The 13,247-nt window shown below is 34.5% G+C and overlaps 2 protein-coding genes across 2 annotated transcripts in view; both read right to left on the reverse strand.

Moving 5' to 3' along the window:
- Positions 1-3,888: 3,888 nt before the first annotated feature.
- Positions 3,889-4,728, reverse strand: LOC136978848 (uncharacterized). The gene is made up of 2 exons (XM_067274669.1): positions 4,468-4,728; positions 3,889-4,422 (listed from the first exon to the last, which is right to left on the reverse strand). The coding sequence occupies exons 1-2, from the start codon at positions 4,726-4,728 to the stop codon at positions 3,889-3,891; spliced, it is 795 nt and encodes a 264-aa protein (XP_067130770.1).
- A 1,003-nt stretch (positions 4,729-5,731) lies between these two features.
- LOC136978849 (zinc finger protein 541) overlaps positions 5,732-13,247 on the reverse strand; it is an 81,771-nt gene continuing 74,255 nt past the window's right edge. Inside the window, exons 13-20 of the mRNA XM_067274670.1 lie at positions 11,739-11,842; positions 11,596-11,671; positions 10,621-10,709; positions 10,269-10,493; positions 7,732-7,913; positions 7,138-7,513; positions 6,869-7,063; positions 5,732-6,034 (exon numbers count right to left, since the gene is read on the reverse strand). Of these exons, the coding sequence (XP_067130771.1) occupies positions 5,732-6,034; positions 6,869-7,063; positions 7,138-7,513; positions 7,732-7,913; positions 10,269-10,493; positions 10,621-10,709; positions 11,596-11,671; positions 11,739-11,842 (1,550 nt within the window). The remainder of the gene's footprint in view (positions 6,035-6,868; positions 7,064-7,137; positions 7,514-7,731; positions 7,914-10,268; positions 10,494-10,620; positions 10,710-11,595; positions 11,672-11,738; positions 11,843-13,247) is intronic.

Below are 13,247 nucleotides of genomic sequence, written 5' to 3' on the forward strand. Positions count from 1 at the left end.
ATATATATATCATAAAATATTAATATAACACAAAAACATAAACAAGTGCAAATAAACAGAACAAAACAAATATAACTATATAATAAATAAATAAATAAATTAGTTAAATCTCTTTATTAATATTTATAACTTTCAAAAAGTTCAGTATCTTATCAAGATTTGGCCTCTGGCCCAATATCTCTCTCAACTTTGCATTTCCGAAATGCTGTCTACGACTCTGATCAAAAGCAACACAGTTGCAAAGTATGTGTTTAACACTTAAAGTACAAATGCAATACTGGCATACTGGCTGGTCATCACCCTTCAAAAGGTATTGATGAGTAAGCCGAGTATGTCCAATCCTCAGACGAGTAAGAATGACTTCAGATCTCCTATCATACTGTTTGTTGTGTGTCCAATTTTCTATTATAGGTTTGATCTCGTAAAGTTTATTGTGGACTTGTTCGTTCCACACATTTTGCCATCTCTCTGCTAGTCGTTTTTTAACGACCAGCTTCAAGTCACCTCCTTCAATAAACATTGTATGCTGAGCAGGACTTGCTGACTTTGCAGCTGCGTCAGCTTCTTCATTCCCTCTTATACCTACATGGCCTGGGACCCAACAAAATTTTATAAAAATATTACTCGCAATAAGATGGCAAAACAGTTTGCGAATTTTAATCACTATAGAGTGAGAACTAGGTTCATGTGAGATCAAAGCCTGAAGTGCACTAACTGAGTCAGTGTAAATAACACAGCGACGATGACCTTTCCTAATTACATATTTTAAGGCTAAATAGCCTGCAACTCTGCAGTAAAGATGGAAGAATTTGATGCAATTTGTTCTGCCACGATCCATCCTGGCAGACAAAGGCTGAGCAAACGTAATCAACCAATTTCAATCCATCGGTATAAATAGGAATTAAATTCCTGTCGTGGTGTTGAATTTCTGCAAAGTGCTGCCTATAGATGTAGTCCGGGGTGGATTCTTTATCACAGGAGTTGACCAAGGTGATATATTATCGACCTCGGCCTGTGAAATGTTGCTTGTGTCCAGGTCAATCGTGCTGCTTACATTCTCCATTCTAATGTCAAATGTAGGGACACAACTTGGGCGAGCTGTAAATAATCTTTTCAGCTGAGTATCTGATACTCTACAATAAACTGAAGGTTTAGCCAGAGATTTCTCTTTAATGTAATAGAACAAAGACAACTGCTCTCTCTTGAGAGATAGTGGAGGCTCATAAGCATCTACATACAAACTTTGGACAGGAGAAGTTCGAAACGCACCAGTGCACAAACGCAATGCTTGATAGTGGATTGGATCCAGCATCCGAAGAGTAGATTCTCGCGCAGAGCCATACACAATACATCCATAATCAAGCTTAGAGCGAACAAGGTCTCTATATATTCTGAGCATTGAACATTTGTCTGCTCCCCAGAATGAGCAGCATAATACCTTAGAAGATTCAGAGATTTTAAACATCTACTCTTCAAATTGCGCAAGTGTGGCTAAGAATGTCAATTTATGGTCAAACACGACACCCAAAAATTTTGCTTCGTTGACCATTGGGATTTTAACCCCATTTAGGTGAATTTCAGGGTCCAGGTGCAAACCACGCCTTCGGCAAAAGTGGATGCACGAGGTCTTCTCTGCATTAAAAGTAAAACCATTGATCTTGGACCAATTGTCTATCCGATTTAGAGAGGTTTGCAGTTGTCTTTCAATAAAACTCATGTTAGTAGACTGACAGGAGATCTGAAAGTCATCCACATACAAGGAGTGTTTCACACTGGAAGGAAGACACTTAGCTATGCTATTAATTTTGATTAGGAACAGAGTCACACTCAAAATACAACCTTGAGGAACACCTTCTTCTTGTGTGAAAAGCCTAGATAAAGTGTTGCCAATCCTAACTTGAAATCTTTGATTCTGCAAGAAGTTTTTTATAAAGATTGGCAAATTACCCCACAATCCAAATTTGTGCAGATCACAAAGTATCCCGTATCGCCAGCAGCGATCATAGGCCTTCTCTATATCGAAAAACACAGACACTAAGTGCTGTCGTCTAACAAACGCTTTGCGTATAGATGTTTCAAGGTTTACTAAATTGTCCGTGGTACTTCTGTTCCTACGAAATCCACTCTGATGTGGTGAAAAGTAGTTCTTTTCCTCTAGGAGGAACATCAGACATCTGTTTACCATTCTCTCGAAAAGTTTGCAGAGACAACTAGTCAGAGAAATTGGTCTATAATTAGAGGGATTCTTGCGGTCTTTACCTGGCTTGGGAATGGGAATAATAATTGATAGCCTCCAAGAGTCAGGGAAAATATGTTCTGTCCATATTCTGTTAAAACAGATTCAGAAGGTTACTGAGGGAATTGTCTGACAAATTTTTAATCATGCTGTAATGGATTTTATCCGGGCCTACAGCAGTATTCCCCGAGCGAGAAATTGCTGTACATAGTTCTATTCTGCTGAATGGCACATTATATTCCTCATTAGATGGAGAGTGGAAGTTTAGATATTGTTTTTCACTTTGGACTTTATAAGCCTGAAAATTTGTTGTATACATAATATTGCTGGATGAAGACGAAAATGTCTCACCCAACAAATCAGCAATACCTTTTATGTCGCTGATTATTGTGCCATTATTTTCCAGCATGGACAGAGAGTGAGAAGCATATTTCCTGTTAATTTTATGGATTTTATCCCAGACTGCTTTTGAGCTGGTGGAAGATGTTATGCTAGATACATACTTCCTCCAAGAATCCCTTTGGCTTTGCCTTCTTATTTTTCTGGCATTTGCCTTTGCTTTTTTAAAAGCAATCAAATTCTCAGCAGTGGGGTATCTTCTGAAAATCCCCCATGCTTTCTTTTGCTTTTTAAATGCTGCCTCACAATTCTGATCCCACCATGGTTTCGGATGTTTTGGATATCTGGTTGACGTTTTCCCCATTGTTTTTTCAGCTGCCTGAATAATACTGGAAGTGACAACTTCGACTGCATCATTGATATCAGCAGTGTTGACCATTTCCTCAGTGATGTTAGCCAAAGAGGAAAATGCAGGCTAATCTGCTGTTTCAAATTTCCAGCGTGGTGGACGGGCTGTTTCACAGCTTTCTCTCCCTCGATATTTTAAAAATATTGGGAAGTGGTCACTGGAAAGTGGATTAGATCCAACCTCCCATGTAAGTGCTGAGAACAGATTTGGGTTGCTAATGATAAATCAATGGCAGTGAATGTTCTTGTTGGGGCGTGGAAGTATGTCACTTCTTCAGTATTAAATAAATATAGTTGGTGATTACCTATAAATCTCTCAATGGCCCTGCCACGACAATTGATGTCGGGACTGCCCCACATTGAATTGTGGCCATTGAAATCACCCAGTAAAAGGAATGGAGTTGGCAGCTGTCCAACCAAGGAATCCAGTTCATCCTCATTGACTCTGACTTCTGGTGGCAAGTATATAGAACAAACTGTGACAGTTATGCCAATTGAAATTCTGACTGCCACAGCTTGCAGCTCTGTTGTTATTTGTACTGGTAAGGACGAGAAGCGGTTTGAAACCAGTATAGCCACACCTCCACTGGCGCGGGTGTGGCCATCATCATCTTTATGGTAAAGATCAAATCCTTTTAAAGAAATTTTTTCTCCAGGTTTTAGATGTGTTTCCTGGAGTGCCACGCAGAGAGATGTGGTAGATGATGTCAAGTGTTTAACGTCAGATAAGTTGTTGCGGAAACCACGACAGTTCCATTAAATTATTTTGTAATCCATTATGTGTTTGTTGAGGCAGCATTTTTTGTGAAGGTATCCCTCTTTAACTTCACAGATGATTTTCCTTTTGAAGGTGACTTTGGTTGTGTCACCTCCATATTATTCTCTTCATCAGAGATATCAGAGAACTAACTCATAGATTGAACCTCTGATTTTTTAGATTTAGAGAGAGCTGCTTTCACTCTCTGTTTGTTTAGTGGGTTCTTACCAGCCTTTTTAGAACCCAGGTTTCTTGTTGTTACCCCTGTTTTAGGTAAGGGTGTTTTTGGTTTTACACTCTCTTTTTCTGGTGTTTCTTTCGATGGGATCAGTAGACATTTCGCATGGTGAGTGAGAGATTCTTTTGGAGAAACTGAAATATTCGTTTGAACTCCATGTGTTTTTGTGGATTTCAAAACAGCTGCAAATGTCTTCTGTTTCAGTGGTGCACTTGAAGTGACCATGCGCTGAGCCTCTGGGTAAGGTATGTTGCTAACTGTTTTTACTTGTTGGATTTCTTTCTCTCTCTGCCATGCAGGGCATTTCCAAGAGTAGGCAGGATGGGCATCTTTGCAATTCACACAGCATGGAGTATTGGTACACTCAGTGCTCTGGTGTCCTTCAGTTCCACACTGTGCACATACGCTCTTTCCTCGGCAGGATGTTTGAGAATGTCCAAACCGCTGGCATTTGAAGCAGCACAACGGGTTTGGAACATATGGTCAAACTGGGCATTGAAGATATCCCGCAGTAACAAATGATGGCAATGTCGGCTTTCCAAATGTGAGAATTAGATGTTTAGTCAGTATCAACTTGCCATCACAACGGATGGAGATGCGTCGAACAGCAGTGACACCTTGATCTGCAAGACCAATCTGGATATCTGCTTCATCTTCAGACATCAGATCGACCTCAGATATCACACCACGTGATGAGTTCAAACTTGCATGTGGTGTGATGGTGACTGTTATGTCTCCTAGAGATGTCATTTTCAAAAGCTTTGCTGACTGTTGAGAGGAGACTGCTTCTATCAGTAGGTCCCCTGACCTCAATTTTTGTATTTTCTTTAAATGTCCAATAGTTGATTCAAACAACTTTTGAATTAGGAAAGGGGAACACTTAGACATCGATTTTTCAGTAGTACTATGTACTATGAGATAAGTTGGTTGGTTGGAGGAACTGACCTCCTTTGGTTGTGATGCATCGTGCTTGTAGTTTTTGGTTTTAATGAATCCATGTTTAAAAATAACTATTCAGCTCCTAGTGACCCCACCCACCATGGGGCCCAACAAGGGGATGCCGTCACATGGGAGACTCCCATAGACCGTCACACCAGGGTTTCCCAGGAGCTATACCCTCACCATGCAGTCAGGAAGAGCACATCTTGCCTGACGTGTCCGCCCGGTCTGCATCGATCGGTTGACTCCAAGCCGAGGTCAACAATGACTCAACGACCAGCCGATTGACTCAAACGGAGCCTGATTTGAGCCTCCCGTTTATCCGAAGCAGGGGCCAAAGCAGTGTGTTGGGGACGTTATGTTGCCCCTCAACTACCAGGATCCCCCTTTCCGGCATACGGGACACCACGCACGGCAAACACGTGGGTGGGCGTTCAGATCCCAGGGATGGTAAAGAAGAGATACTAAACCATCTCTGGGAGGTCCCCTCACCACAAACAGGAACCCACATCGAGGGGACTTGCAAATACACCAACGCCTCCATATATTTAAGCTGCCTTATATTTGTCACTTTCTGTATAATTTTCGCATCGTCCCATTTGATAGACACCCTGTCCGGATCCGCTATCGCATAGTTTGCTAATGCTGTAACCGGTTGCCTGCTTCTTACATTTCTTTTATGTTCCTCTATCTTTACTGCCAGCGATCTCTTTGTGGCCCCTATATAATACAGCTCCGTATTCTGCCTTTTATCTTGCACCGTTATTCTGTAAACTCCTGGAACTTTCATTCTGTCTATGGGTGCTTTGTCATTTCATAGCAACTGAAATACAGTAGGGTTCCTCCTGTATGATATTTTCTTATTCTTCTCTACTCCTATTCTTCTATATATGTTGCTTAATTGAGCTCTATACTCCATTATGGTAAATTCTTTTTCTCCCTTTTCTTTACGCTCGTTATTACCTTTCTCTATTTCTTGCACCAACACTTTTATTATGCTACTCTTTATTCCTACTCCTTCTGCTATTTTCTTGATGTAATCTATCTCTTTTCTCATGTCTTGCATCCTGCTACAAAGCGTGTACACTCTTCTAAGCAACGCTCTGAAGGCTGCCAACTTGAGACAAGTTCGCCAGGTCATGGAAGGTCCATGGTATCATCTCTGGAATGTACAATGGGTTACGATACACCTTAGTAGCTATTTTTCCTTCTTCCTCTACTTCTATATCTATGTCAAGGAAATGTATTTTTCTATGGCTCTGCTGTTCTATTTCTAGCTCCAGCCCGAAGCTATTGTTGTTTATATCTCGACTGAATTTTTCCACCTCTGGCTTCTCATTCCATATAATTCATACATCATCTACATATCTTGCATACAGCAATATTTTTCCTTTATATTTGCACAATTTGCTACGTTCCAGAGATCTTATACTAATTTGCATAATAGCCCTGACACAGGGCTACCCATTGGCACGCCCCTATGCTGCTTGTATGTACTATCTTCAAACTCGAAGAACGATGAAAAAGTGGCTAAGTGCGCCAATTCTAATATTTGCCTTCTAACTTTCGCTGCATTTTCCACCTTCTCTAATAAAATATCCCTCAAGTGACAAAAACATGGTTCCAACTTTACCGATGGGTACATTGCCTTAAAATTGAATACTGTCATGTAGCTTTTTTCACTTAATTTCAATTGCTTTAACTTCTGTATTACCTCTACTGTCTGCGTTACACTATACTTATGTGCAAGCATGTTTATCATAATAAATTCTTTGAGCTTCTTTTCTAGCATTATCGTAGGAGCACAGCATTTATCTACTACCAGCCTTATGCTTTTTCCCGGTTTATGTGTCTTCGCAAATGCGAATAGTCTTGGAATGGCCGGGGAGGATACAATAATCTTCGTCATTCGCAGTTGCCTAGCCAAAGTTGTCTTACTGGACCGTTTTACTCTTGCTTGCATCTGGTCTACGATCTTTGGGTGCGTTACTTTGCATTGAGTGTCCTTTATGTAACCTGCTAGCAGTTCTTTATATGTGCCCTTCTTCATAACCACCATGTTTCTAGACTTGTCCGCCCTTGTTAGCACTATATCATTATCATCCATCCATTTTTTACTTTCTCTTATATCCTTCCATGCCTTGTCCTGCATTTTTCTTGCACATTCACTGTTAATTTTAAAAACTGTTCTCCATCTGAATGCCTCTTTTTTGAGCTCACTGAGCCCTTCCAACGCATGCTCAACATCTGGGATAATTCTTTCATATCTGAGCTTAGGGCACGGACGTATTTGGGACCCCACTTACAAGCCTCCTTTAAGCATCTTGGTGGATTAATGTTATCCCAGCAAGTTAATGTGGACCTGGCTTGTGCTCTCATATATCTTTGCTGCTGTTTTTTTAACCATGCCACTTTCTTTTCGTATCTATTATGCAACTTCCCTGCTACCTGATACGTAAGATTTATCACTCTGCCATTCACATCTGTGAGCAATTCTGGGTCTATATCAGGCAGCTGGTTCTCTAATTCTATTAGTTCTTTCAGCAATACATACTTTTTTCGAAAGCATGTTTTGAAATAACGGTTTTTGTCGATCCTGAAGAGGGTTAGTAAAGCTAACCGAAAACGTCAGATTAAAGAAATAATTTAACTGCAGAGTAAAGGTTGTTGGAAGTAGTTTGTTGTGACTTTAGAATTTTTAAGTGAACTGAAAAATTAGTTTCAAATAAACACCTCAACAGTGAAAAGATTATACCTTCAAAATTAGAGCAAGATTATAATTATTTTTTCATTCTGAAATAAAAATTTTCTTACTTTCCACAAATTTTACAAGGGAATTCTTCTAAAGGTTCCAGAGGCATATCACAGGTACCAACAATAGGTATAAAATTTGATCCATTAGCTGTTCTAGAAGGTGATGAATGATTTGTAGCTTCACCAGTATTCTGAACAGGACTTGCTCCATTAGAAATAACAAGGCCATTTCCACTATTCACCTGTATTTAAAAAATTTCTTAATTAATTAATTTTACATAAAATTATCACTTTACACACTACCAAGTGTTATTTATTAGTTTTTCAGAATAATAATTAAGTTAAAGATACATTTTATCATAAAAAATTTATTTCTAAGTTACTGTATGGTTTTAAATCATAAGCATGGTTCAAAACAATAACTTATACAGCAAGGTCTTGTTTTATATGGGATTTGTGTTTTTTGCTGAAAGCAGATAGTTCAATTAATTAATTAACATGCTGACTTTTTTTATCATGAAATTCATTCAGAAGAAAACATAATAGTATAAAAATTGAAAGTAATTTCTTATTATGCTTCTGCTTACTCTGAAGATGTACATTTGCATAGTATGCAGAAGTTGTGGATTCAAGTCTCACTGCAAACTGATCTTTTCCAAATAGCCTAAGTTGAGTAATTTCTATTAAATTTAATACAAGATGCAGGATAATTGCATACTTTGAATCCAAATTATGTAATATCTATATAATTAATTAGCAAAGTTCTAGCATAACAGTTAATCCAGAGCTCTGTCATTTCATTTTTAACTATTTTAATGTTTTTCTGTTAACTGCAACAAAAACTTTTGACACTAACAAAAGCATGAGAAGATAGTATTTGTTGTTTCTTAGTATGGCTGCTTTTGTGCAAAATAACTGTATTTAACTGAACACTCTGAGTAATGCATAAAGTGAAGTATAAAGGGTTAAAAAGACCAGAAAAGCACTGCTTTTAGAAACAGTAATGTAGTTTCTCTCGTGATTTGTAGGTTGTATGTTTGGTATCAATGAAAACACTGTACAAAGTATAAAAAATATCAAGGAATTGAGATCTCTCACATCTCAGCAAAACATAGATAAACAAACAAAATAAATAGCGAAAAGGAAAAACAAAATATAACATATAACAATGAAACCAGCATTATCCGTTAATAACATTAATTAATGTAAAAGGATAAAACAACTATGTACTGGAAGTAGAGTAAGTTAAATAAACTACACTTTTATCAATCCAGCAAAATTTAATAAAATAATAACGTTTTCAATCATTTTTAATGATAAACATAGAACATAAAATGTGTTCGGAATGAATATAAAAATTAATGAAAAGCACCCAAGCGGACAAAATATTTTTTTCCTTTTCGCTATTTATTTTGTTTATCTATCTGTATTTTGTCCACTTGGGCATTTTCCATTAATTTCTATATTTATTCTCAGCAAAACTTATACTGCTAAATACACAAAATATGCACATGGTAAAGTGATGTCAAAAATGAACAATGCATTCATTTGGATCAAAGATTAAAACAAGACTAAAATCTACAGGCAAGTTTTTTCATGCTTGCTGTCAGGGCCAAATGCTTAATAAAAAATTAAAGCAAAAGACATCTTCAACCAGCAGTGTCACAGACACCATTTTTTTTGCCAGCAAAGACCAATTTCAGAACTTCAAAAGATACTATATAATGTAAAGATTACAGAAAAGTTTGTTTTGGCTAATCATTGCTAAGGCCTTCTCTGTATAATTGAAGAAGCTCATTAATAAGAATATATAGATTTACATCATCAATGAGATGGTACTATTTTGAATATGCCTCAGCACATCTTAAAGATTTGTGTCATTGCAGAGAAAATGACTCAAAGCTTTAAAGCAACAAGAGATTGGATTATGCTGTTACTTAGTAACTATACAGTAGGCTACACAATAAAGTCTAGTCTAATTTACCAAATGCAAAATTTAAGAACTCTTAGAGGACACAACAAGAATATGCTGCCTGCACATTGAATGTGAAAGAAGTAAACTTTAATAATGAAGAGTCCCTAAACTAGTTTCATCATTGCTTCATTTCTAAAGTCAATCAATATATGGAAAACAGGTTTATATTTAAACTGCTAACAAACCCCAGTGATGCAAACAAATTTGAAAATTGATTAAGCTTTTTTTACAAATACAACAATCTGATTTGAGCAATGAAATTTATTAAATAAAGGCTTGACATTCTTTTATATATTTTAACACCGTACACAGCTATGCTCAAAAGATTAAAGCAAAAGCTCATCTTCCATCATTGTATTCCTCTAAAACAAACATATTGGCACAAAATACTCCTAGTGTCACTGATTCTGACTCTTAAGTCAGAAAACAATGCTTCTGATATTCTGAACATGAAAAATTACCGAATACCACTAACTGTGATGATTATCTATATTATAAATTTGTTTTTAGTGAGCAATTCTTATAATGATTAAAGCCATTTGTTATATTTTTAATTAATCTGATTGATTGAAAACAAATTAAAATTAATTAATTGTGATTATTGTATATTGAGTTTACTTACCGCTGTATCTGAGAACTGCATTTCTCTATCATTTGCTTCTTGTACATCTCCTTTTTCATTTTCAGTACAATCTGATGTTTGATTTCTTGTGACATAAATCATATTTTCTTGAGACTGCTGTTCACGTCGTCTTCGAATAAGTCTTAGCCGTTTATATTCTTCAGGGCACACTTTCTTCCAGATATAATAAAACTGAACACACTGCTTCACACTTTTCGACTGCATCTAAAAATAAAAAATAAAAGATATAGTTATATAGGTTTCAAAATTTAATTAAATTTAAACTTAAAACCTTTTTAAGAAACACAGTAATTTAAATAACCGTTAATCTCAAAATATTTAATAATAATACCTCTTGTGCAATACTGAAGAAATCTTTGTCATTTCTGATTAATAATTGATGATATGTTTCTATATCTTCTGGAGTCCATTTATCAGTTTCTAAATGTTGACAAAAATGAGAAGTGATTAAAATATGTTAACTTAGTAATATGAACAGTTTAAATACATTTATATTTGTTGAATATTTAAATAAACAAACACTATGATAACATATTTATCAAGCAACATGCCCATTTCATTATAGTAATATTATTAACTTAAAATGATATTTCTAGCTTAACTGTTTAAAATTAATTGGTTTTTTTTTTAATTTACAATAATTAAAAATAATCATTTCCTATTCATAAAATGTAAGCATTTGTATGAATATTTTATTTAAACATGACAGAATTAAATGTCAATTCAATTCAACAAAATTTAATTTCTCCTACATCATGATTTTCTCTTTAATAATATACTGTTTTAAATATTAAATTATTTGCTAATATAAATTCAATAATTCTCTTGTTTATTTTTTTAATAATAATAAAAATAGATGTTTACTTCTGTCCAATAAAATATTTCTGTTTTATACTACATAAATTTACAATGTATCTTATACTTAACAGCCACTTATAATAAAGAATACATCAAATATTTTTCCTTTAAATATAACAAACTAAGCCATCGTTTTCTCTTATAGTAAGTCAATTGTATTTATATCTACAAATTGTATTTATATCTACAAATTGCAAATGACAGCAAAATGTTTATTATGTAAGCTAATATTTTTGTTAAAATTGAGTATGATACAATATAAGAGATATTTTCAAACTTTATCTTTACACAGTAGATCCCTTGCTTTATGATATTTGTTTCATAAATATTTACATATAAAGTTATAGAAACAGATGATAATAAATATTAGCTATGTTTTTAACAGTAATTTGCTAAATATATAATTATTGCATATGTTATATTTTATTATTATAAAAAAACAGTTTACCTGGATAATGATAAGTAAGTAGTGGATGGCCAGCTGGTAATGTAGGAGCTGGATTCATTAATTGTAAAATTGCTTCCTGTAAAATTATAAATAAATTACTTAAATTGGTTTAAATAAAATTATTTTATAGAATAAATTCTCACTTGTATATTTCCTTGTGCTAAATGAAGTACGTGTAGAGCATATTCTTTATTTTTTCCATTTCCAGGTACAACAGACGAACACGACAGTTCTAAATATGTCTCCACTATAGAATTTTTAAAAGAATATTTTTATTAAAACAAAATTAAAAAATTGAAATTTATTTTCATAAAACAGAAGTTAATACCAAAAAAACCCTTAAATCCAGTAAAAATAGAAGGCTTATTAACAGAATGAACATTTTTCATCATGTACATTAAATAAACAAACACTATGATAACATATTTATCATAGTGTTTTCTTTTCAGGCCTTCTTCAGGTTCTGTTCACAAATGTTCTACTGGATTTAAGATTTTTTTATATCAATTTTAGTAAATAGTAAATCCAGTCCCAACAGTATGTTAAATAGTTTATCCAGAGATAAAATTTTTTTATCTACATATTAAGTTTTGTTGAAAAGTGTGAAGCAGTGTGTTAAGTGTTTACTAAAATAGATGTTTGAATGCACATTATAAAAACCGTATGTATAAACAATACTCTGTTGTATATGTCATAGAACCAGCATGAAAAGACAATCTAAATTTAAACCAAGACACACTACAAGATAGCAGAATTAAAGTTTTTATCACAAATTCATAGTATTACAACTTTTAATAAATCTATTGAAAAAGATTAAGAAAAATTATTCTTAACTTTTTGTATTTACCAAAGTCAGGTTGAACTACTTAAAATTATATTAAAGTATATAAGATTTGATAAACAACACACTTGGTGGGGTCAGTTTTATGCCATTTAATTCTCAGAATGTGATAAGAAAACAATGTGTTTAAGAAATCCTGACTATATTTACTAAATGAATACTATGATATCTGTGATCTTCACCAGAATGAAAACAATGCATAAATGGAGCTCTGTAATTAATTTATATATATATATATATATATATATAAAAAAAATGCCAAGCTGCAATTTTTAATCATATTTTTTAATTTATTTAACTTAAAACATATGCTCTCCACTTCAAATTAGTAGTGGCTTGCCCCTGTACATCATACTTTTCCTTTAACAACAGAGTCATGCCAGTCTTCTATCTAACTCCTTTCGGGGGAATTTTTGAACTGAAATAATAGGACTTCCAGTTTGCATCAGATGTTTATATATAGTTAATCGGGGCCTCCTGCTCCTAAAGCTTCCATATCTAGTCTCTGCTTTCATCTATCTACGTCTGTTCTCGAGATTAATGAAAAACAGATGGACGACAGTGGAAATACAATTTTTTAAACAGTGGAAATACATAGGTCTACAATTTTTTCAAATTGCAGCCCAATGAAATATTTTACCATTGAAATGAATAAGAATGTTTGGGACTAACATAAAGTAATGTATAAACGTAAAAGGTATAAATGATACTTCATTGTATTATTCCTTAGGTTTATTAATTTATAAAACCATATGCTATCTTATACTATATTAAACATAATTCTAAATCAATTGTGGTTTTAAATTTAATT

The sequence above is a fragment of the Centruroides vittatus genome, unplaced genomic scaffold (assembly GCF_030686945.1).
Source record: "Centruroides vittatus isolate TY-2023 unplaced genomic scaffold, ASM3068694v2 contig_559, whole genome shotgun sequence".
NCBI lineage: Eukaryota > Metazoa > Arthropoda > Arachnida > Scorpiones > Buthidae > Centruroides > Centruroides vittatus.